The sequence below is a fragment of the Emys orbicularis genome, chromosome 1 (assembly GCF_028017835.1).
Source record: "Emys orbicularis isolate rEmyOrb1 chromosome 1, rEmyOrb1.hap1, whole genome shotgun sequence".
Classification (NCBI taxonomy): Eukaryota; Metazoa; Chordata; order Testudines; family Emydidae; genus Emys; species Emys orbicularis.
The window spans coordinates 9,793,777-9,815,729 of record NC_088683.1 but is presented as its reverse complement, the minus strand read 5'-3'; the positions used below and the strand labels follow the sequence as shown (position 1 = coordinate 9,815,729).

The following is a 21,953-nucleotide window of genomic DNA, read 5'->3' as shown; positions in this document are numbered from 1 at the left end:
ACCTGTTCATGCTCTCTGTATGTGTGTGTATATATATCTCCTCAATATATGGTTCACTCTATATGCATCCGAAGAAGTGGGTTGTAGCCCACGAAAGCTTATGCTCTAATAAATTTGTTAGTCTCTAAGGTGCCACAAGTACTCCTGTTATTTTTGCGGATACAGACTAACACGGCTGCTACTCTGAAAGCAGTTACTGTGAGAGTCTGCAAATCCTTTCACTGTCAGCAGAGCCCTAGTCTTGCTGCATATGAGCATTTCATTCTTTTTGACTTGAACTACTGATGCGCTGGAGTTCCTAATTAACCCTGAATAACGTATTTAGTATAACACAAACACACACACATACCCCAAAGGGGCAAGGGGTGTCATGTAGTAGCTGAGAGAAATCCCAAGCGGCTGAGATCAGTTTGGGGATGATTAGAGCCCTAGTTTGAGCCCAGGTGTGTGCAAAACAAAAAAAATTAGAACACAGGTGATTTTTGTAAGCACATATTGGAGAGGCCCCACATTTGGACCACTAACCCTACCCCACACCCCCCATGAGGCAGAGCAAATTTCAAGACAATCTGACCTATTGTGTGGCTTTTAGAGCACTTAGAATAGTAGACTTTTAAACTCTCAATCTTAATTGACTCTGAATCTTAATTATAACAGAGCTCCTGCTCCACCATAATATTTATATACAAACATACATCTGCAATTTGTTATTACTATAGATGTTTAAAATGCTAACAGTCCTGAATGTAGCCATCTTAAATTGACTGATTTCTTAAGAGTTGTGGTGGAGGTGGATCTCGAAGAGTAGTGGTCATTAATATCTTTACCAGTGCAAGCTGAGTTAATGATGAAGATACTCAAACCTCATGCCAGCAAAAGGTCAAGGAAGAAATCTCTTCTCCTATTTCCTCCTCTCATCCATGTGCAACATGCACACTTGGCGATGTTTAGTTATTGATGTTTCCTTCTTCTGAAGTATCAGGCCCATGCTAGGGGCAGAATGCCAGATTTAGCTGGACCAGTCCTGAACCAGAATGTCAGAAATCAAGTGACTTTCTAACACAACCATCTGTTGTGGTGCAGCGGGAGGGAGGATGGCAGACTAAATGGACTAATGACAATTCCTGTGTGCCTAAAGTGACAACTGTACTAAAATTGGCATTTAAGGGCCTTTTTGGTGGTGCTGAAAAGTGACCTTTGTGATTACGCAGTGTGGAATCAGGACAAATCTAGGAATCTGACTTCGGGGTGGGTTAGGGTTCTTTCCTCACACCAGTTAGACTCACTGACTGATCCCAGACATGAAGAGCTGTGTAAGCTCGAAAGCTTGTCTCTCTCACCAACAGAAGTTGGTCCAATAAACGATATTACCTCACCCGCCTTGCCTGAGCGCAGGCTGAGGCACTCCTGCTTGCTAGGCAGTGTGCAGCCTAGGTCTATCATGGCTGCAAGTTGTCACCATCTGATGGCTGTTGCGTGGCCTACGTGAAATTAGTTTGTGGATTTCTGTCCAATCCCCGTGGAAAACATCTACCTCAGAAAAATCCCCTTGTTGGGAATCTCAGCAGTGAGGCCTAGAACTAAATGGGCACTGGAAGCCTGAGATCCACTTCAACGTCAGGGGACAGTCCCTCCATTTGAAGCACAGAGGTGCGACAATTTGTTTGTGCTGCACTTGTTCTGTGATTGCAGAGAAGTGTCTTTTCCTTTCCTCTTTCTGTGGATTACATAGACTCATGATTCAACCCTCAGAGACATTGCTGAGGCATGAGGAAATTTAATACCCACTTTCAGATTCGTTACTCTTGCAAGATGCATCCTCCATTGAAATGAACTTAGCAACCGTCCTGGGGCTCTGCTAAGCCTTGTTACTGGTACACAGCATACTACAAGACATTTGCTAATGCACAATGGTACATTAGGCAACATAATTGAAACTGAATTAGACTGGTCCAGGAAATGAACAAAGAACAACATGTGATGCATTATCCTTCTTATTTTATTATTTTAAGAATAAATTAGTGATCCACTGTCTTATGGTCCTGTGACCCCTTAGATGTGTAGCTGTCCAGAGCTGATCTTGCTCTTCTCTCTTACAGATCCCTGGAATCAAGTGAGATATTTGTTTCAAATCTCAGTGACCCTCCAGTTTAGGTCAGTGTTAGAGAGGGCTAGATGCGCAGTACTGTAAAGCAGCGTAGCTTTGTTGGTTTTTCTCGACTGTGTTGTTGTGTGGAAGTTCAGAGAAATGTCCTCACAAGTTGAATCTTTGCAGCGGCGGTTCCAGGCACCAGCGCACCAAGCGCGTGCCTAGGGCGGCAAGCCGCAGGGGGTGCCCTGCCAGTCCCTCCGAGGGCGACAGTCAGGCAGCCTTCGGTGGCATGCCTGCGGGAGGTCCGCCGGTCCCACAGATTTGGCGGCAATTCGGCGGCGGGTACGCCGAAGCTGCGGGACCGGGGACCTCCTGCAGGGATGCCACCGAATCCACGGGACCGGGGACCTCCCGCAGGCATGCCGCCGAATCCGCGGGACCGGGGACCTCCCGCATGCATGCCGCCGAAGGCAGCCTGCCTGCCATGCTTGGGGCGGCAAAAAAGCTAGAGCCGCCCCTGAATCTTTGCAACTACTTTGCAACAAATGAGACCACAAATTCTGTAAAAAGTTATTGAATTTGCTTTTATTGGTCTTGTTGCAGAGCGTCATGTTAGAGTGATTCCTTTGGCAGATAACACCCACTCTTGTTGGTCTTTGTTTTGGTGCTTGGACAATATCTTGATGATCCTCGGACCACGTTTGGAACAGAGAAGGCAACTGAAGTGAAGCCAGGACCGTTTTTCTAAATTCTTTTTGATAAACAAGAACAATATTTTTTGTAGGATTTTTGGTTTGTTTCTTTCAATTCAAGTGAAAGGCGTCTGCCTTGGTAACTTTTGTATAAAGCTTTTAAATGTAGTCTCCAAGTCTCAGCCAGAGCTAAGCTAGAAGGTTGACTTTGTGGCTAAAGAATAGAGCTATATGTCAGGAAATCAAAGTTCTATTCTGCACTTGCTGTGTGATTTTAGGCCATTTCCTATACAGTTGGCCAGCGGGGGAATCCCGGCCTTCCGTCTAACTAGCTTGCTGAGGAAACGATGGGGCATCTTTTTCAACACACAAAGGAAATCCTTCTTTCTCACTGGTGTACCATATAGGCTGCAAGAATTGAGTGGTATCGGGGATGCCGGCAAGCATAGCAATTATAAATGTATATTTCCTCTGAGGCAGCGCAGTCTCATTGGTTTAACTCAGAGCTGGGATCCAGAAACTCTTGTGCTCTTACATCTGCTCTGACACTTATGTGCTATGTGGTCTTGGGCAAGTCACTTAACCGCTCTGTCCCACAGTTTCACCATCTGTCAGATGGGGAAATACCTACCACAGGGGTTCTGAAGAATAATTAGTATTTGCAGAGGTGCCACCTAAGTGATAAGTATTATTATTCTATATTATGCTTCCCATGGGCCACCGCACATACGTTCACCTCTTGTCTGGCCCCTGATATTCTGGACCACTGGCTACAAGCTCCACACAGTGCTGTTAGCTGAAGTTTGAATTCATTGTGCTGCCTGTCAGCTACGAGCGTCTGACTCTCACTCTGAAAAACCAGCCCTTGAGGAGCTGCTGCGAAGCACAGTGTGGGAAATGACAAAAGGGACCTTGTCAGAATGGTAAATTTGCTCCTGAGGGAATTTCCCAAGAGTTTTTTTTTTTCCTCTCCCCCTGTGATTTTTCCCTTGAGGGGCTAGAGAGGGAAAAGGGGAGGGCGACACTCAAATGGCCCCTCTTGTTTGCACAGCTCCCTGGACACATTCTCCCAGTGAACTGATTCATATTCATCATTTGCTGAAGGAATAATTGAAGCTAATTTCTTGGCCATGAAAAGGAAGAGTAGCAGTAAGTGAATGTAAAGCTGTTGCCAAGGGCACATAGGAGGCCTCATTCCGTCACTGTTTTGTATTGATGTGGACACGTAGCAAAGGTGATCTTGATTCGTCATGTCTGCCCTTCGTTGGCCCTTATTTTTAAGCACACTTGTTTTCCTTTCACTGTGTTTTATTAAAGTAAGAGAGAGGGAAGCCTCGTGTCACCATCAAATCACGTATTTCCAGTCTAAGTCAATGTGTGTTTTAATTTTATTAACATCTCATCCCCTGAAAAACATAGACATTGCTTCTCCGGAAGAGGAGAGAGAACCCATTCTTTCTGCTGGATATTCATTTTAGGTGCGGGGCACTGTCTTCCGCTGTGCGTCCCTGTGTGTGCAATGCTAAGAACATGCTATGCATGTTACAGAGTATCCAATAAAATAGAACAGATCTAAAGCCAATCCTGGTATTAGAGAGAGAATATTACAGAAATAGAGATGACACAGCAGAGGGGAACAGAATGATACTTAGACAAGTGATATTTTTGTTAGTCAGATGACTTAATCAGACCAGACCTGCATTCTTTGGCAAAAAGGAGATTAAGAGTAGACCCTTTTGACCCACACGCAAATCCGCATGGGAAACAAGAAGATAAAAACACAATGAGGCTATTGGAGCTAGTGTCAAATACAAGAATAAGGAAAAATCTCCAATGAAGGAACAGCTGGATACTGAAGAAATGCACTTGGATTTTCTTTACACATTGTGTAGCTGATATGTAATAATTCTCTCGCTCTCTTGTGTGTGTGTGTATGTGCACGCACACCCCTCAATACAGTGAGGAATTCACTATTATTAACGTTCCACAAAACACTCCATTACAAATCTGTTGTTTTTCATGTTTCTAGCTTTCTTAAATATTCACCTTTTGGGGCTGGAATTTTTCATGTTAAGTATCTGCCACAAATTGTATTTTGTTGTTGTTGTTGTTGTTGTAAACTTGAACAAAATCCTTTCCTTTAAAAAAAAAAAACAAAGCAAAAAAGCCTTACATTCAAAAATTTATGCTAATGCAACATTAAGGCTGCTGAGTTGGGCACTCAGTAAAGGAAATTCAAGAGTTAAGGCTAAATGTGCTACCTTAACTCTGCTCCTGGTGATGTATATGACAATACATTTCCCAAATTCATGCTCATCGGGTATCTCAGGCATATGTTTATATATAAACTTCAGAAGGAAAATGTATTGTTTGAGAAACAGTATGTAATGGCGTATCTGAAGACACTATCATAATACACACGGAGGGTCAGAGTTAAGGTTGCATGTTCAGTCTTAACTTTAGTATTTCCTTACTTTTAAGTGCTTAGCTGGGCAAACATAATATTCCATTAATGTAAAGGGGGAGGAATTATAGGGGATTGCATTTAATATGTATTGTGAAACTTGCCCTAAGCAGCCACCCAAAAGACCAGCAAAAGTAAGTTGCCTCATACAGCTGAGAGTTAACTGAAGGTAAAAAAAACCCAAACCCACTCTGGGGATCCTTGGGGATACTTTGAAGTGGTCTTTTAAGACAGAGTTGCTTGTTGAAGGTTATCTTCATTGCAGATTTCAGTGTGTGTGTAATGATGGAATTGTGAGCTTGGATTTCTGCTGCCAAATAGATACATTTGGGAAAACAAGTGAACATATTTGCTGTACTTTCGCTATAAATTCCTACTAAACCATTGCTCTCTTAGAATAAATGACTGTTTCCCATACATGCCAATAGTAATTTAGCAGCATAATTGAAAGGGACACATTTGTTCCCACCCCGTGTTAAAAATAATAAATATGCAGTAGTGTGGGATGTAGATTTTATTGACCTGAGTTTGGGATGGTTGTATGATTCATGTAATGGCTATGCAGGTCACCCCAAACAAGTGCCAATAAAACTTTGTTCTTTGCTTTTTGTGTTGTAGAAACTGTTTTGGGAAAGAGTTGGAGTTCTTTGGGTACAAATTATATTGTAATCACTGTTTTAGGTAATGACAAGCTAGTGTTTCGTAATCCAACAGTTCAAACTGCGATCTGTGAAGAACTGCATAGTTACGTTGTACTAACTCCGTTCCTTGTTTCCAGCTGCTAAACCAAGTTAAAAGAAGCTAAAAATACATTAAGTGTTTCCGCTTATTACTTTTTCATGCTGTAGTTGCAATAGGGATGTTATTCGGTTCATAGCTCCTAAGGTCGGAAGGGACCACTGTGATCATCTCGTCTTACCTCCTGTTCAGCACAGGCCATAGAACTTCCCCAAAATAATTCCTAGAGCAGATCTTTTTGAAAAACATCCAATCTTCATTTAAAATTTCCCAGTGATGGAGAATCCACCACGATCCTTGGCAAATTGTTGGTTAATCTCTCTCACCATTAAATATTTGTCTAGCTTCAACTTCCTGCCATTGCCAGTGGGGCAAATGATGGTCCACATGGGAGAGGAGAAGGTGTCCATGAGACATACCCACTATTAAGATGTGGTACGCTCCAGAAGACGTTGTACGGACATCTGTACTAGCTACCAAGGCAGAGCTGAAATGAGATATTCCCTTGCTGTTTGAAAAGTTGCTTAAGTGTACACTACAGAGTACAGTTAAGGCGCTAGCTTGGGACTCAGGAGATATGGGTTCTATTCCCGGCTGTGCCTCAAGACACCCTGTGTTACTTTGTGCAAATCATTTAGTCTCTCTGTGCCTTGGTTCTCAATCTGCAGAGCAGCTGTTCTCTACCCCACAGATGTGTCGAGAGGATAAATGTATTAATGATTGGGAGGTACTCAGATGCTGGGGTAACGGGACGGGGGGCATAGAAATACCTAAGATGGAGACAATGATATGGCATAATTTTTAACTGTCTGCCCTTATGCTCAATCTTGTTGGATCTCTTTCTCTGTCAGCCATGAAAGTGTGTTGGTTGGGGAGCACAGCTGGTGTGGTAAATGTAAGTACCATTATGACAACTTCCAGGAATCTATTAGCAATGCCCAGCCTTTCCATAGGAGGAGCCTGGGGGGATTTAATCAATTCCAAACAGCCATGAGACTGATTAAAATCAGTCACATGCTGTAGAGAAAAAAGGAGCCAAATTCAACCCTGGTGTATTTCCGCTGAAGTCAAAGGCGTCCCGTTACCTCCCAATCTTCAGCATTAGCCAGCAGATGCTACTTCCTCCCAGAACCATGCTGTCAGAGATAACAGCTCTACAGCACCACCTTGAGGGATGTAGTGGGCACATATTTCTTCACATTCTCAAGCAAAATCCCTGAAAATGAAGGGTTTGGTTTTTTATTTAAATTTTAATTAAATGTTTAAAATTTTAAACCCCATTCAGATTTATATGCAGGAGCGGCACCAGGATTTTTGCCGCCCTAGGCAGCAGCGCTCCTCATCTGAGCATTCGGCGGCGGGGGGGTCCTTCCGCTCCGCGTCTTCGGGGCACTTCGGCGGCGGGTCCCAGAGCGAGTGAAGGACCCGCTGCTGAATTTCCGCCGAAGACCCGGAGCGGAAGGACCCCCCCGCCGCCGAATTTCCGCCGAGGATGGCAGAGCCCACGTACGGACTTTGGAGGCCAGGGTAGCGGAACTGGAGGAGCTAAGGGAAGCAGAGAGGTATGTTGATGAGGCTTTCCGGGACACTGTAGAATTGTCCCACCTCCGGTCAGACAGCCCCTGTGCTGTTGAGGAGGATGAAAGGCCCAGGGAAGCAGAGCAGTCAACGGGAGCAGAGGGAAACCTTCCCATAGTTGGGACCCTCCTTCCAGATGGTGCTGGGGTTACCTCTCGCACTGAGGTTGCCTCTCCGGGGGAGGGAACTCCAGTTGCTAGGAAAAGGCAGGTGTTAGTAATGGGAGATTCGATCATTAGAAACGTAGATAGCTGGGTCTGTGATGACCGGGAGAACCGCATGGTGACTTGCCTGCCTGGTGCGAAGGTTGCGGATCCCTCGAGGCATCTAGACAGACTTATGTGTAGTGCTGGGGAGGAGCCGGTGGTCGTGGTACATGTAGGTACCAATGACGTAGGGAAGGGTAGGAGAGATGTCCTGGAGGCCAAATTTAGGCTGCTAGGGAAGAGACTGAAATCCAGGACCTCTATGGTGGCATTCTCAGAAATGCTTCCAGTTCCACGCGCAGCGCCAGGTAGGCAGGCAGAGCTTCAGAGTCTCAATGCGTGGATGAGACGATGGTGTAGAGAGGAGGGGTTCACGTTCATTAGGAACTGGGGAAACTTTTGGGATGGGGGGAGCCTATACAGGAGAGATGGGCTCCACCTAAACCAAAGTGGAACCAGACTGCTGGCACTAAACATTAAAAAGGTTGTAGAGCAGTTTTTAAACTAGGAGATGGGGAAAGCCGACTGCTGCAGAGGAGCATGTGGATCGGACAGAGACTTCTCTTAGGGGAGAGTCTAATGATAGAGAATCTCCAGGTTATAGTCAGGAGCAGAGGATGGAGGAGGATAAAGTAGGGGCCAGATCAGATGATAAACATTCACATAAAAAAGAATCTGACACATCAGAAAAGGGCAAACAAATAAACAGTGACAAGTTTTTAAAGTGCTTGTACACAAATGCTAGAAGTCTAAATAATAAGATGGGTGAACTAGAGTGCCTCGTGATAAAGGAGGATATTGATATAATAGGCATCACAGAAACCTGGTGGACTGAGAGCAATCAATGGGACACAATCATTCCGGGGTACAAAATGTATCGGAAGGACAGAACATGTCATGCGGGGGCGGGGGAGTGGCACTATATGTGAAAGAAAATGTAGAATCAAATGAAGTAAAAATCTTAAGTGAATCCACATGTTCCATAGAATCTCTATGGATAGAAATTTCATGCTCTAATAAGAATATAACATTAGGGATCTATTATAGATCACCTGACCAGGACAGTGATAGTGATGATGAAATGCTAAGGGAAATTAGAGAGGCCATCAAAATTAAGAACCCAATAATAGTGGGGGATTTCAATTATCCCCATATTGACTGGGAACATTTCACTTCAGGACGAAATGCAGAGATAAAATTTCTCGATGCTTTAAATGACTGCTTTATGGAGCAGCTGGTACGCGAACCCACAAGGGGAGAGGCAACTCTAGATTTAGTCCTGAGTGGAGCGCAGGAGCTGGTCCAAGAGGTAACTATAACAGGACCGCTTGGAAATAGTGACCATAATACAATAGCATTCAACATCCCTGTGGTGGGAAGAACATCTCAACAGCCCATCACTGTGGCATTTAATTTCAAAAGGGGGAACTGTGCAAAAATGAGGGGGTTAGTTAAACAGAAGTTAAAAAGTACAGTGACTAAAGTGAAATCCCTTCAAGCTGCATGGGCGTTTTTTAAAGACACCATAATAGAGGCCCAACTTCAATGTATACCCCAAATTAAGAAACACAGTAAAAGAACTAAAAAAGAGCCACCGTGGCTTAACAACCATGTAAAAGAAGCAGTGAGACATAAAAAGACTTCCTTTAAAAAGTGGAAGTCAAATCCTAGTGAGGCAAATAGAAAGGAGCATAAACGCTGCCAGATTAAGTGCAAAAATGTAATAAGAAAAGCCAAAGAGGAGTTTGAAGAACAGCTAGCCAAAAACTCCAAAGGCAATAACAAAATGTTTTTTAAGTACATCAGAAGCAGGAAGCCTGCCAAACAACCAGTGGGGCCCCTTGATGATCGAGATACAAAAGGAGCGCTTAAAGACGATAAAGTCATTGCGGAGAAACTAAATGGATTCTTTGCTTCAGTCTTCACGGCTGAGGATGTTAGGGAGATTCCCAAACCTGAGCCGGCTTTTGTAGGTGACAAATCTGAGGAACTGTCACAGATTGAAGTGTCACTAGAGGAGGTTTTGGAATTAATTGATAAACTTAACATTAACAAGTCACCGGGACCACATGGCATTCACCCAAGAGTTCTGAAAGAACTCAAATGTGAAGTTGCGGAACTATTAACTAAGGTTTGTAACCTGTCCTTTAAATCGGCTTCTGTACCCAATGACTGGAAGTTAGCTAATGTAACGCCAATATTTAAAAAGGGCTCTAGAGGTGATCCCGGCAATTACAGACCGGTAAGTCTAACGTCGGTACCGGGCAAATTAGTCGAAACAATAGTTAAGAATAAAATTGTCAGACACATAGAAAAACATAAACTGTTGAGCAATAGTCAACATGGTTTCTGTAAAGGGAAATCGTGTCTTACTAATCTATTAGAGTTCTTTGAAGGGGTCAACAAACGTGGACAAGGGGGATCCAGTGGACATAGTGTACTTAGATTTCCAGAAAGCCTTTGACAAGGTCCCTCACCAAAGGCTCTTAAGTAAAGTAAGTTGTCATGGGATAAAAGGGAAGGTCCTTTCATGGATTGAGAACTGGTTAATAGACCGGGAACAAAGGGTAGGAATTAATGGTAAATTCTCAGAATGGAGAGGGGTAACTAGTGGTGTTCCCCAAGGGTCTGTCCTCGGACCAATCCTATTCAACTTATTTATAAGTGATCTGGAGAAAGGGGTAAACAGTGAGGTGGCAAAGTTTGCAGATGATACTAAACTGCTTAAGATAGTTAAGACCAAAGCAGACTGTGACGAACTTCAAAAAGATCTCACAAAACTAAGTGATTGGGCAACAAAATGGCAAATGAAATTTAATGTGGATAAATGTAAAGTAATGCTCATTGGAAAAAATAACCCCAACTATACATACAATATGATGGGGGCTAATTTAGCTACAAGAAGTCAGGAAAAAGATCTTGGAGTCATCGTGGATAGTTCTCTGAAGATGTCCGCGCAGTGTGCAGAGGCGGTCAAAAAAGCAAACAGGATGTTAGGAATCATTAAAAAGGGGATAGAGAATAAGACTGAGAATATATTATTGCCCTTATATAAATCGATGGTACGCCCACATCTCGAATACTGCGTACAGATGTGGTCTCCTCATCTAAAAAAAGATATACTGGCACTAGAAAAGGTTCAGAAAAGGGCAACTAAAATGATTAGGGGTTTGGAACGGGTCCCATATGAGGAGAGATTAAAGAGGCTAAGACTCTTCAGCTTGGAAAAGAGGAGACTAAGTGGGGATATGATAGAGGTATATAAAATCATGAGTGATGTGGAGAAAGTGAATAAGGAAAAGTACTTATTCCCATAATACAAGAACTAGGGGTCACCAAATGAAATTAATAGGCAGCAGGTTTAAAACAAATACAAGGAAGTTCTTCACGCAGCGCACAGTCAACTTGTGGAACTCGTTACCTGAGGAGGTTGTGAAGGCTAGGACTATAACAGCGTTTAAAAGAGAACTGGATAAATTCATGGTGGTTAAGTCCATTAATGGCTATTAGCCAGGATGGGTAAGGAATGGTGTCCCTAGCCTCTGTTTGTCAGAGGATGGAGATGGATGGCAGGAGAGAGATCACTTGATCATTGCCTGTTGGTCCACTCCCTCTGGGGCACCTGGCATTGGCCACTGTCGGTAGACAGGATACTGGGCTAGATGGACCTTTGGTCTGACCCGGTACGGCCGTTCTTATGTTCTAAAATGCTGCCCCCAAATCCTGCCGCCCTAGGCGACTGCCTAGGGTCACCTAGTGGAAGCGCCGGCCCTGTTTATATGTCATTTAATAAAACAAAAATAAGTGCAGTGAAGTTCCCTTGGGGGAGGGATAGCTCAGTGGTTTGAGCATTGGCTTGCTAAACCCAGGGTTGTGAGTTCAATCCTTGAGGGGGCCACTTAGGGATCTGGGGCAAAATCAGTACTTGGTCCTGCTAGTGAAGGCAGGGGGCTGGACTCAATGACCTTTCGGGGTCCCTTCCAGTTCTATGAGATAGGTATATCTCCATATATTATTATTATTATTATTTATACTTATCAAATCTAGTTTGAGGTACTGGCAGTGTGACTGCTTGCATGGTTTAAAAGACCACTGATGGAATTATTTTCCCGCAGCTATTCATCTATTATTCTCAGTGGCATGAGTTCTCATTGTAAGATCTATTGGCTGAAAGTTGAAGTTGGCAACGTTCAAGCTGGATATAAGATTACATTTTTAACAGTGATAACTAATGATCGGAACAACTTACAAAGGGCTGTAGTAAAATTCACCATCACCTGGAGTCTTTAACTCAAGGCTGGATGTCTCAATAAGATACGGTTTAGTTCATCCACAAGTTATTGAGTTTAGATGTAGAAAATAGTGGGTGAAAATCTCTGGTTCATGTTATCCAGGAGGTCAGACTAGATGATCATAATGGTCCCTTCTGGTCTGTGTGTCTCAACCTGTGTAAGTGCTTAGTGGTGGTTTTACATGCAGGTAAATTTGGCAAGATTATTTTAGAATCTAGCGTTTAGCACTTTGCCATGCTAGTCCTCTCAAGCCCTATGGAGAAGAGCATGGCAGAGGGCTAAAACAGAGTGCAGGAGATGATTGTGACACAAACCCGAAGGACAGTGAAACCTGAAGAACAATGAAAGTAATAGGTGGCAGGTTTAAAACAAACATAAGAAAGCACTTCTTCACACAATGCACAGTCAACCTGTGGAATTCATTGATAGGCTACAACCTGTGGATCTAAGGCAAAAAGTATAACTGGGTTCAAAAAAGAATTAGCTAAGTTCATGGAGGATAGATCCATCAATGGCTATTAGACAAGATGGTCAGGGATGCAGCCCTGTTCTCTGGGTGTCCCTAAAACTCCAACTGCCAGGAGTTGGGACTGGATGACAGGGGATGGATTACTCAATAATTGCCTTGCTCTGTTCATTCCCTCTGAAGCGTCTGGCACTGGCCACAGTCTGAAGACAGGATACTGGGCTAGAGGGACCATTGGTCTGACCAAGTATGGCCGTTCTTATGTTCCTATTGTCTATGTTCATATGACCCCTGGAAGAAGTTCTTTGGAGCTTATGTACAAATCAATGTGCTATGTAAACACATTTGTCTTGATTGTCACTTTTCATCAAATACTGCATCTGTGCTAGTAAAATAATGCAGAGCCTAATTTTCAAAGCTGTTTATTTGCCTCCTTGTTCTTTTGAGCCATCAAGCTCCATGGTATGTTTCATTTGATGTATGTATGAAAAATGATTCAGAAGCTGAAGGGACTGACTTACAAGGGAAGATTAAATGAACTAAATATGTGTAACTTGTCTAAATGCCAACTACAGGGAGACATGAAAACAGAGATACATGCATCTGAAAGGTGTATTTGCTAAGGAGGGACTGGAGTTGTTTAAAGTGATGCTAGGAGAAGAAACTGTGAGTAATGGGATGAAGTAGAAAGAGTGCAATTCAGGCAGAATATCAAAGAAAACTCCATGAGAATGAGATTAATTGGGCGGTGGAATTGTTTCTCCCAAAATGGATAGTGTCCACAAAGCTGGTAGAAGCTCTAGCACGAGACATTTAAAACTAAAGTGGACACAGCTCTTAAGTACTGACTGTAAGGAACAATCCTACATTGGCAAAGAGTGTATGTTCTAAATCATTGGTTCTCAACCTTTTTGGGCTCAGAACCCATTTGTACATGTTTATGGCCTGTCACGACCCAGTAAGAAGTCTGGGGGTGGAGGCCCTACAGTGGTTTCGGTTGGGTCATGGCCCCTGGGGAGGGAGTTTGGGTCCTCCCTGGCAGTCACCCCACAGTGGCAGCTCCTGTGCTGTGGGGCTGGCTGGGCTTGGCTCTCTGTCCCAGGCGTTGAAACCTCCAGGACTGCAGCACCTCTCAGGTCTGGGCCCACCATCCTGACTGGTCCAAATTTGTATGAGTGGAGTTGTGACGTGGCTCATGGGGTTGAAGTGCCGCTTACTCAGATTTGACCTACCCGTCCTCCTGTCATCATGACAGCTGAGCCAAACCTTACTGGCGCTGGGACCCCAGAGGTTGCAGTGCCTGGAGCAGGGAGATGAGCCCAGCCAGCCCTGTAGGACAAGAGCCGCAGGAGCTGCCATGTAACCCTTTGAAACATTCTGGTGACCCAATTTTGGGTCCTGAACCATGGGTTGAGAAACCCGGTTCTAAATGACCGAACCAGTCCTTGCCCATCTCCACTCTTGTTGACTCAGTGATATATTAACATGCCTGGTTCGTGTTTGCATTTCAGGGCTGCCTTCGGCAAAGAGTCAGAAGTTCTCATTGGGAACCTGGGAGATAAACTAATCCCGCAGCAGGAGATCCTGCGTGATGTCAGTGACCTGAAGGCCTTGGCCAATATGCATGAAAGCCTGGAGTGGTTAGCTGGTCGCACAAAGGCAGCCTTCTCCAACCTTCCAACAGCCCAGAGTGAGTAGCTGTCATGGATCTCTTGATTGCATGGAAACATTGGTGTTGATGGTAAAACCTACCAATAACTGTATCATGAGACTGGAGAGGAAAACTTCTTACAGGCTAGATCCAAGGGGTTTTAAAATACACATGCAGACTTAGGTTCTGCTGGGTTATAACTCAAGGAGCAGCCCTGCAGCATAGGTCATGTGGAGACACATCTTCAGGGTGATGGAACTGGAGGCAATTGCCTTAGGCAGGCACAGTTCCTCTGAAGGCTCAAGGAAAAGTACAAGGCAAAGCAGCTGCACCTTTTTATAGAGCACAGGATGTGCTTCCCTCTGCACGGTGCCAGCTCTGTGTGGGAGCAGTCCCACAACCCCACTCCTCACAATAGTGGGGCAACGGCACCACTGGGAGCACAAGCCCTGGGCAGTCTTTGCATGCAGAACCAACAGGTGAAGATGGCATCTTGCCCCCATCCTTCTCTTGTGCACGCACACAGGGCCGGACACAATCCTGTCCACAGGTTTTAAACACCACCTGCTAATGAGGTTATATAAGGTCAGACATTAGTACTGGGCCATCAAGATGCTTTTTATGTTTGAATAAAATAAAGCCTAGCTAGATCATTAGATAGTTTAGAACAGTTTTATATGGATCCAATAGAGAAATAGGAAAACTTACTTATTTTCTATACGATGCATGACATACAATATAGCCGGAAGAGAATGCTGTCTTTTCACTTTCCCAAGTGCCTTCATTACCTCTTGTTTCTTTTGGTTATTCCAAAGCATGAAAGATGGAGGAAAGATTAAAACAAATGTATTAAAAGAACATATTTTTATGAAAGATCCACATTGGAAAGCAGTTCAAACCATTTCAGCTTCCCCAGTTTACAGTACAGGAGGCAGGGCAATTGCTCTGTATTGAGCTGAGGCTGAAAAGCCTGCTTAGGAGGAAAAATGATTGAGAGATACTCTTTTAACTAGAGACATCCTGGTTTATCTATTGAAAAGGCTTATTACTGTGACATTGTTACACTGGCAGATGATAAATCTTCTGAGCTGAAGGTGGCCCCCCTCATACTGAGATGCATTGTGGTCCAACGGATAGCGTGGAGGACTGGGAATCAAGAGACCTAGCTTCTATTTCTGGCAGCATAACCTCTGGCAAATCATTCTACTTCCCTGCACCTCCGTTCTCTGGGGATAATGATAGTACCCTCATCTGGGAGGTACTTGGAGATCTATGAATGAAGAATGCTAGGCAAATTATTATGGTGGCTCTGATTATTAGCATTATTGTTATTGCCCACAGAGATTCTTGGCCAAAGCAATTATGCAGCGGAAATACAAATTGATCTCAGTAATGGTTTCCTTCTTTCTGAATGAATGAATCAGCTATACTAAAAATACAGTCACTATTTTAAAAATGCGGTAGGAATAATACCACACTTGCAACTTGGTCATATTTCTGTTGTTTGTACATCACTGAGTCCCCTGACACAACTGATGCTGACAGATCTGTGTCTGTAATGTTCACCGTTATGCAGAGGATGGCATCTTTGACCTAATAGTGTCCCCTATGCCATTTCATTGTAGCAATAACATGCTCTGCATGGTACATCTCAGGGTGATTATTACACTTCTGGAAGTTTAAAGTCATTGAGCTATCAGCCTCATAGTATAACGCTCTCCCAAGCATGCTGTAATTGCCTAGAAAAGTACTGACTCTCGTGTCTTTTTCCTTACATGATTGAGGGACATTCAGCACATCAGTTAACTCAATTGGCACCCTTCCTAACCATCTCATTTTAAACAAACCTTTGAATGGCAGAAAGACTTTACAGCATCAGCCCTTGGTACTGTGGTCGCTTATGGAAGGAGGGTTTATTTCTTAATAAATAACACTACAATGAATTAGCGAGTGCATATGTTTACCAGTATTAAAACTGCTCCTGTGTGTGTCATAGAGTCTATGCTGCTAATGAAGATTCTCCTTTAACTCAAATGGCAGAGGTCTGTGTTCTTTTGGAGAGGAGGGTATGAGTTCAATCCTTACTTTTGCTCTGACGTTCCAAATGGCTGTAGGATGTAGCACAGTGACCGCTACAAAGTGGCCACTTATTTGTTACAGGACTTTGCATTTCTTTAGTTCCCTCTCATCTCAAGATCCGAATGTGCTTTACAGTCATTATGCATCAACACCGTTGCAAAGAAGACAATGGCAGTATTAAATGCAGCTGCCTCTAGGGTGGAGCGAAGCAGCTGTTTAACTGTAACGCTACACCTCATTTCATGGAAAGGAAGAGAAGGAAATTGTAAGTAGACAATGGAATTACACAAGTGGAATGTAACCAGGAATGAAACCTGAAACAAGTCGCCTAGTGTGGACACACTGCACTTTTGCAGTTCAGTCACACCAGTGCAAGTAGCAGTGGTGTAGTTGTCTGGGTTGAGATTTTCAAAACACTGAAGGGAGATGGATAACCAGTTCTCATTCATTTTAATTTGGGTATCCAAATACTTAACTGTCATTGAAAAAAATCTCAGCTTTAGTTTTAGGGAAAGTGCCAGGGGATCTTTAACCACCCTCAACAGTCAGGACCTAACGTCACATCTCATCTGAAAGACTCGGCTTAGGCCCTCCAAGCATTTGACACAGCCTGATTCTGCTTATCTAGTTGAGATCTGTTGGGATCTCTAAGGTGGTGTGATCAGCTAACATTTAAAGGGTCAGTGCCAAAATCCTTAGGCCTCAACTATGATTGACTTTAAGATTGTTTTAATCTGTCCTCCAGGTGCTAAATACCTCGGTTAAAAAAAAGTCATGCTATTACAAAGAAAAATGTGTACGAGACTAATATTTTTGCATGTCCCACAAAAAATTAGAGCAAAAGTTGACTTCCAGCCATTATTCCCAGAACTGTATTAGTTCTTTGGGCCTGTTAAGGAGTTATACGCTGTCAGTCTAAATTGTTAAAATGAAAACATCATAGTTACTTTCAGCACCAGTTGAAATGCAGATTTTTTTTTTTAAATCAATGTTTCCCAAACATAAAAGGGTACAATCATGACATTCCCACTTCAGAGAGGATTCTTCACACATTGGTGAATAAACATAAAAGTACAAAATATAATATTTTACTTGGCAGTGTCTTCCTTACAGTAAAAAAAAAATCTTGCTTTGTAGTAAATTTATATTAATGCACTAAACCATCTGTACACAAATGCAAGGAGTATATGAAACAAGAGAAAGCAGTGTTACTAAACGATGGAGTCTATTGACCTAGTGGTCAGAAGTGAAACCTGGTGGGATGAGACTCATAAATGGAATGTCAACATAGCCAAGTGCAATCTATACAGGAGAAGTAAAAAGTGAAGAGAAGGGGCAGAGGTGATGGCATGTGTCAAAAGTATTTACAAATCTGCCAAGCTCCAATGAAGAGTGTGGTGGTGAAATTCTTTTGGGGAAGGATACAAAGAATAAAGAGCAAAGGAGAAATGAGACAAGGCATCTGCCTACATTCCATCAGCACAGGAGAACAAACAAACAAAAGCAACTAAATAAATAAATCCTGGGCTGACTTTGAAAGTGCTTCAAACAACTGGATACTGAACTCCTAGGGGATTATAACTACCCAGATCTGGCTGTTTTAGTGATTCACACAACACCAGTGCCATAAAACTTACCTGTGCCACAATTTATTCTATTCTAGATAGATACTTATACATCGCTCATCCCCATAGCACCTAAATACTGCTATCCACCGTGCACAAAGGAGAATGGAGCAATAAATAAGCTAAATAAAGGTGTCTCCCGTCATAACTGAAACTCCACATTCACGCTCTGGCAGATTGCCAGACAGAGTAGATGCTAAAGGCAGGGGTCCTGAGCTCTGCAGTTGTTAGGAAAACTGACCCAAGCCCCTAGAGTCATTCTCAATTTCAGCATTGGTCACTTCGATTTTGAGATATTTGCAGATTTGAAACCAGCAGATTCTGTGCGAATGCAACTGACTGACTACTCCTTGATTCTTCGTAATAATCTGTGCGTAGAGACCTCTTCATCGTTTCTGTGCCAAGTTTATAGAATGCTGGTTTCCCCTCTGTCTTAGCAGGCTGACTTTGAGCTATAGAGCAGAATGATTGTCATTGTCATCTTCTGTTTCTGACAGCTCCATCTTCAGCCTTATTTTGTACTTTGGAATAGGTGCTCTATTAAAGAGCCTCTGTCACTTGAGCTACAGCAGTAATTAGACTAGGCCGTAGCAGTTGTAGGCTCTTATCCTCTCTGGACTAGCCACCAGATTGGGGCCAAACATGCTTGGCCTGAGTGTTACCTGTAAAAAGCATGATGAAAAAATGGAAGCTTTGTTGCGGTGTGACATGGGACGGGGAAATAGGGACTCTGGGCTTTTCTTCTGACTCTCCAGCTTTGGACCAGGAAATCCCCACTTGGGGAGGGATTTTCCAAAAGGGCCGAAGTGACTTAGGAGCACAAATCCTGTTGAAAATCAATGGGACATGTTCTCGGTCGCACAGGTGCTTTTGAAAATCGCACCCTGGCGAGCATTTTCCTCCTCTGCATAGCGGGGTCACCCGCATGTAGCCCCCTCTTAGCACTGCTGTGAGGATTATTTGTTTAATGTTTGTAGGTTTCCTATGTGGAGAATGCAGCTGTTGCAGTGGGTCACTCTATGCAGGACCCAAAAGGTCAGAGGAGCCTGTTTATGCTCCTGTCTGCGACACGGATACAGATAGCGTCTGCTGCCCCTCCCAAGTCCTTTTTGGCTGACCTAGGTGGCTATAGGCTGCTCAATCCCAGCTGGTTCCTCTTCCTCTCTTAAGGATAGAAAATCCTCCATTCACAGGTTTGTGCAGGAGCAGGGCTCAGCAGCCCTGGGGCTCATTTCTGCTTTATGTCACATGTTCCTCCAAGCTCATGCTGCAGGGTTTCAGCCAGCCACCTGCAGCAGTAGGATGGGATCCCTCCGCCCTCGCCCATGTATTCTGGGGGTTTGTTTTTTTAATCTCCTTCATCTGAAGCATCAGAGATGGCCATGGCTAGACATGGGATATTGCACAGGGAGGGCCAGGGCTCGGAGGAGGCAGCAAGCATTCTCTCTCTCAGATGCTTGGCTGGCTAGCTCTTGCTCGCATGCTCAGGGTCTAACCATATGCGTGGTTGGGAAGGAATTTCCCCCCAAATCAGATTAGCAGTGATCTTGGGGTGGGGGGGGTCGCCTTCCTCTCCAGCATGTGGGTGCGGGTCACTTGCCAGGATTATCTGGGTATATCTCACTTAAACATTTGCCTGCCATTGCCAGGGCTTCAGGCATTGGTGCATCTCAGTCCCTCCTATTTCCTGCCTGTGTCACATAATAGTCTAGTCTCCTGTGGGCTGTAATACTATGGTCTAATTTCGGTTGTTGGGTTTAGTGTGCGGGTGCTGAGTGGTGGCAACCTCTGATGTACAGAGGTCAGATTAGTGATCTGGTGGCCCCTTCTGGCCTTCAGGTTTCAGACTCTCTACAGCCAACAGTTGTAAACCCCCTGAATCAACACAAATCCCATTGCATTTAAAATTTAGCCTGGTTACTCAAGAAAAAGAGAAGAGAAACCACTGAGAGTCAATAAAAGCACTTTTCCAGGTTCTCCTTTTGAGGCAGAAATGGGAACGTGGGTTTCTGAGAGTCTGGAAACTTCAGCTATCAAGCTCAGTGACTGGTATTATTTATACAGCACCAAGTGTGGGCTGCATACTTTACAGAACAAATGAGAGCCGGGCCCTGTCTCCACAAACTTACAATCTCCTTTCGGACATGGTTCAACAACTGAGAGCAACAGACAACAAGGGAGGGGAGAAGAGTACAGGACAAAGGGCCACAATAATAAGATGAGACTCTGTGCATCTTGATGGTATCACTGCTTAATTTTGGTACTTGTTTTCTTACCTACTATTATCAGTGTCTCCCTTCATAGCTGTTTCTTGGAGCATGTCGTCCCAACACTCTGTGTCCACCCATGTCAGTTGGGTACGTGCGTGTGCATGATGAAGCCCAGCTTTTTGTTCTTTTCCATAGGCCCTGACCTGTGCCGATGCTTTTGGTGAAGTTTTGGACCTATTTGAGTCAATGGCAAAACTCCCACTGAATTCAGTGGGGCCAGGATTTCACCCTTGGTGGTTGTTCACACCTCAACTGCTAGCAGAGCACCTCACCCTCCCTGATTGAACTAACCTCGTTATCGCCATACTGATTTATACCTGCCTCTGGAAATTTCCATTACTTGCATCTGAAGAAGTGAGGTTCTTACCCGCGAAAGCTTATGCTCCCAATACTTCTGTTAGTCTTAAAGGTGCCACAGGACCCTCTGTTGCTTTTTACAGATTCAGACTAACACGGCTACCCCTCTGATACTTGACACCCTTGGTTGTATTATCAGAAGTACATTTATTGGAATATGTCCAGAACTTGTGTCTTTTAGCCCCCTCCCTCAAACTCCCCCCCCAACACACATGTCCCTCCTTAGAGTGCCTTCCCCTATAGACAGCCCATAGCTTTTTTGTGTAATGAAATAGCAGATGTTACATGAATATATAGAAAATGGGTAACATTTTCAGGCATACTCACCCAACTGTAAATGTAAGAAAATGTGGCAGGGAACCGGGGGGGTGGAGGAGGTTAAGGAAGTCTTTTATGAATTCCACTAAAGAAAGAACTATATGTAGGTGACTTTTTGGTTGGACTGTCAAAAGGCCCCTTACTACAGATAAAAATTCAATAACCTTTCCCTGAGAATGTGCCACAATTATCACTCATTTAAAAACAGTCCTCCTAATAGAGTGTTTTATCATGCCGGGCAGTCTCTGCATTGTTCATTATTTAGTGTTTGCTAAGCTGATGGCACTTCCATTGCTCTCCCCTTATCTGCACTTCTTCAGAATTGGATTTTATATTTTTCAAACCAGTCAGATATGACAAAGCCATTTTCTTTTTCTCTTGTCTTTTAAGGGAATACAAACTTCTTTTTAACAATAACCATTTAAGGATTAAAGTTGCTGGAAGTGACTGAATTAGCCAGGGTAGTCAAGCAAATTTTAAATGGATTATATGTTAAATGGAAGTGGGACTTTCCTCCCCCCCCCACCCCTATTTCTGCGTCTCATTGAATGTAGATATAACAAATACGATCCTCCATTCCCTCTTTAGAACACTATCCTTCGGAAGCCCTCTGAATATTATGCAGAAATGAATTATAATGCACAGTGATGAAGTTGGAAGACAAGATGCTGTTGTCTTACCTAGATGCATTCTAAGACGGGTTGTGTACTGTGTGCATGTGTGACGATGGAAGATAATGACGTTAGCCTAACACCTTGGAGACACCAATTTACATTCAACTGGTTGTTTTGCATATAGTGACTTTGGACTCTTACAGTCAGCAGTTACTTATGTTGAGTTTAAAGAGACTCTGGGGACTGAGATAACATAAAGACAGAATTGCCTTTCTTCCCTAGAGAGATTACTTCAGGTACGGTTAAGTTTGTACATTTGTACAATGTACCTGTGTGTATGTAAAGATATATATAATCCTGCGTAAACCCAAGGATATACTTGGTCCATTATCATCTATCATTCTATGTGTGGTTTCTGTTTCTTGTCTCTATAGAGGAAGATTTTTGAGGTTGTATTAGAGTAATACCTTGACTACTCCTCAGCTGGAAAATCAGCATCCTAGTGATATTC

General features: G+C 43.5%; 1 protein-coding gene across 1 annotated transcript in view; it reads left to right on the top strand.

The window, feature by feature from the left end:
• The window catches only part of EXOC4 (exocyst complex component 4), a 607,048-nt gene that overhangs the window by 510,084 nt on the left and 75,011 nt on the right, over positions 1–21,953 (top strand). The window contains exon 14 of the mRNA XM_065409076.1: positions 14,040–14,218. Coding sequence (XP_065265148.1) covers positions 14,040–14,218 — 179 coding nt within the window. The remainder of the gene's footprint in view (positions 1–14,039; positions 14,219–21,953) is intronic.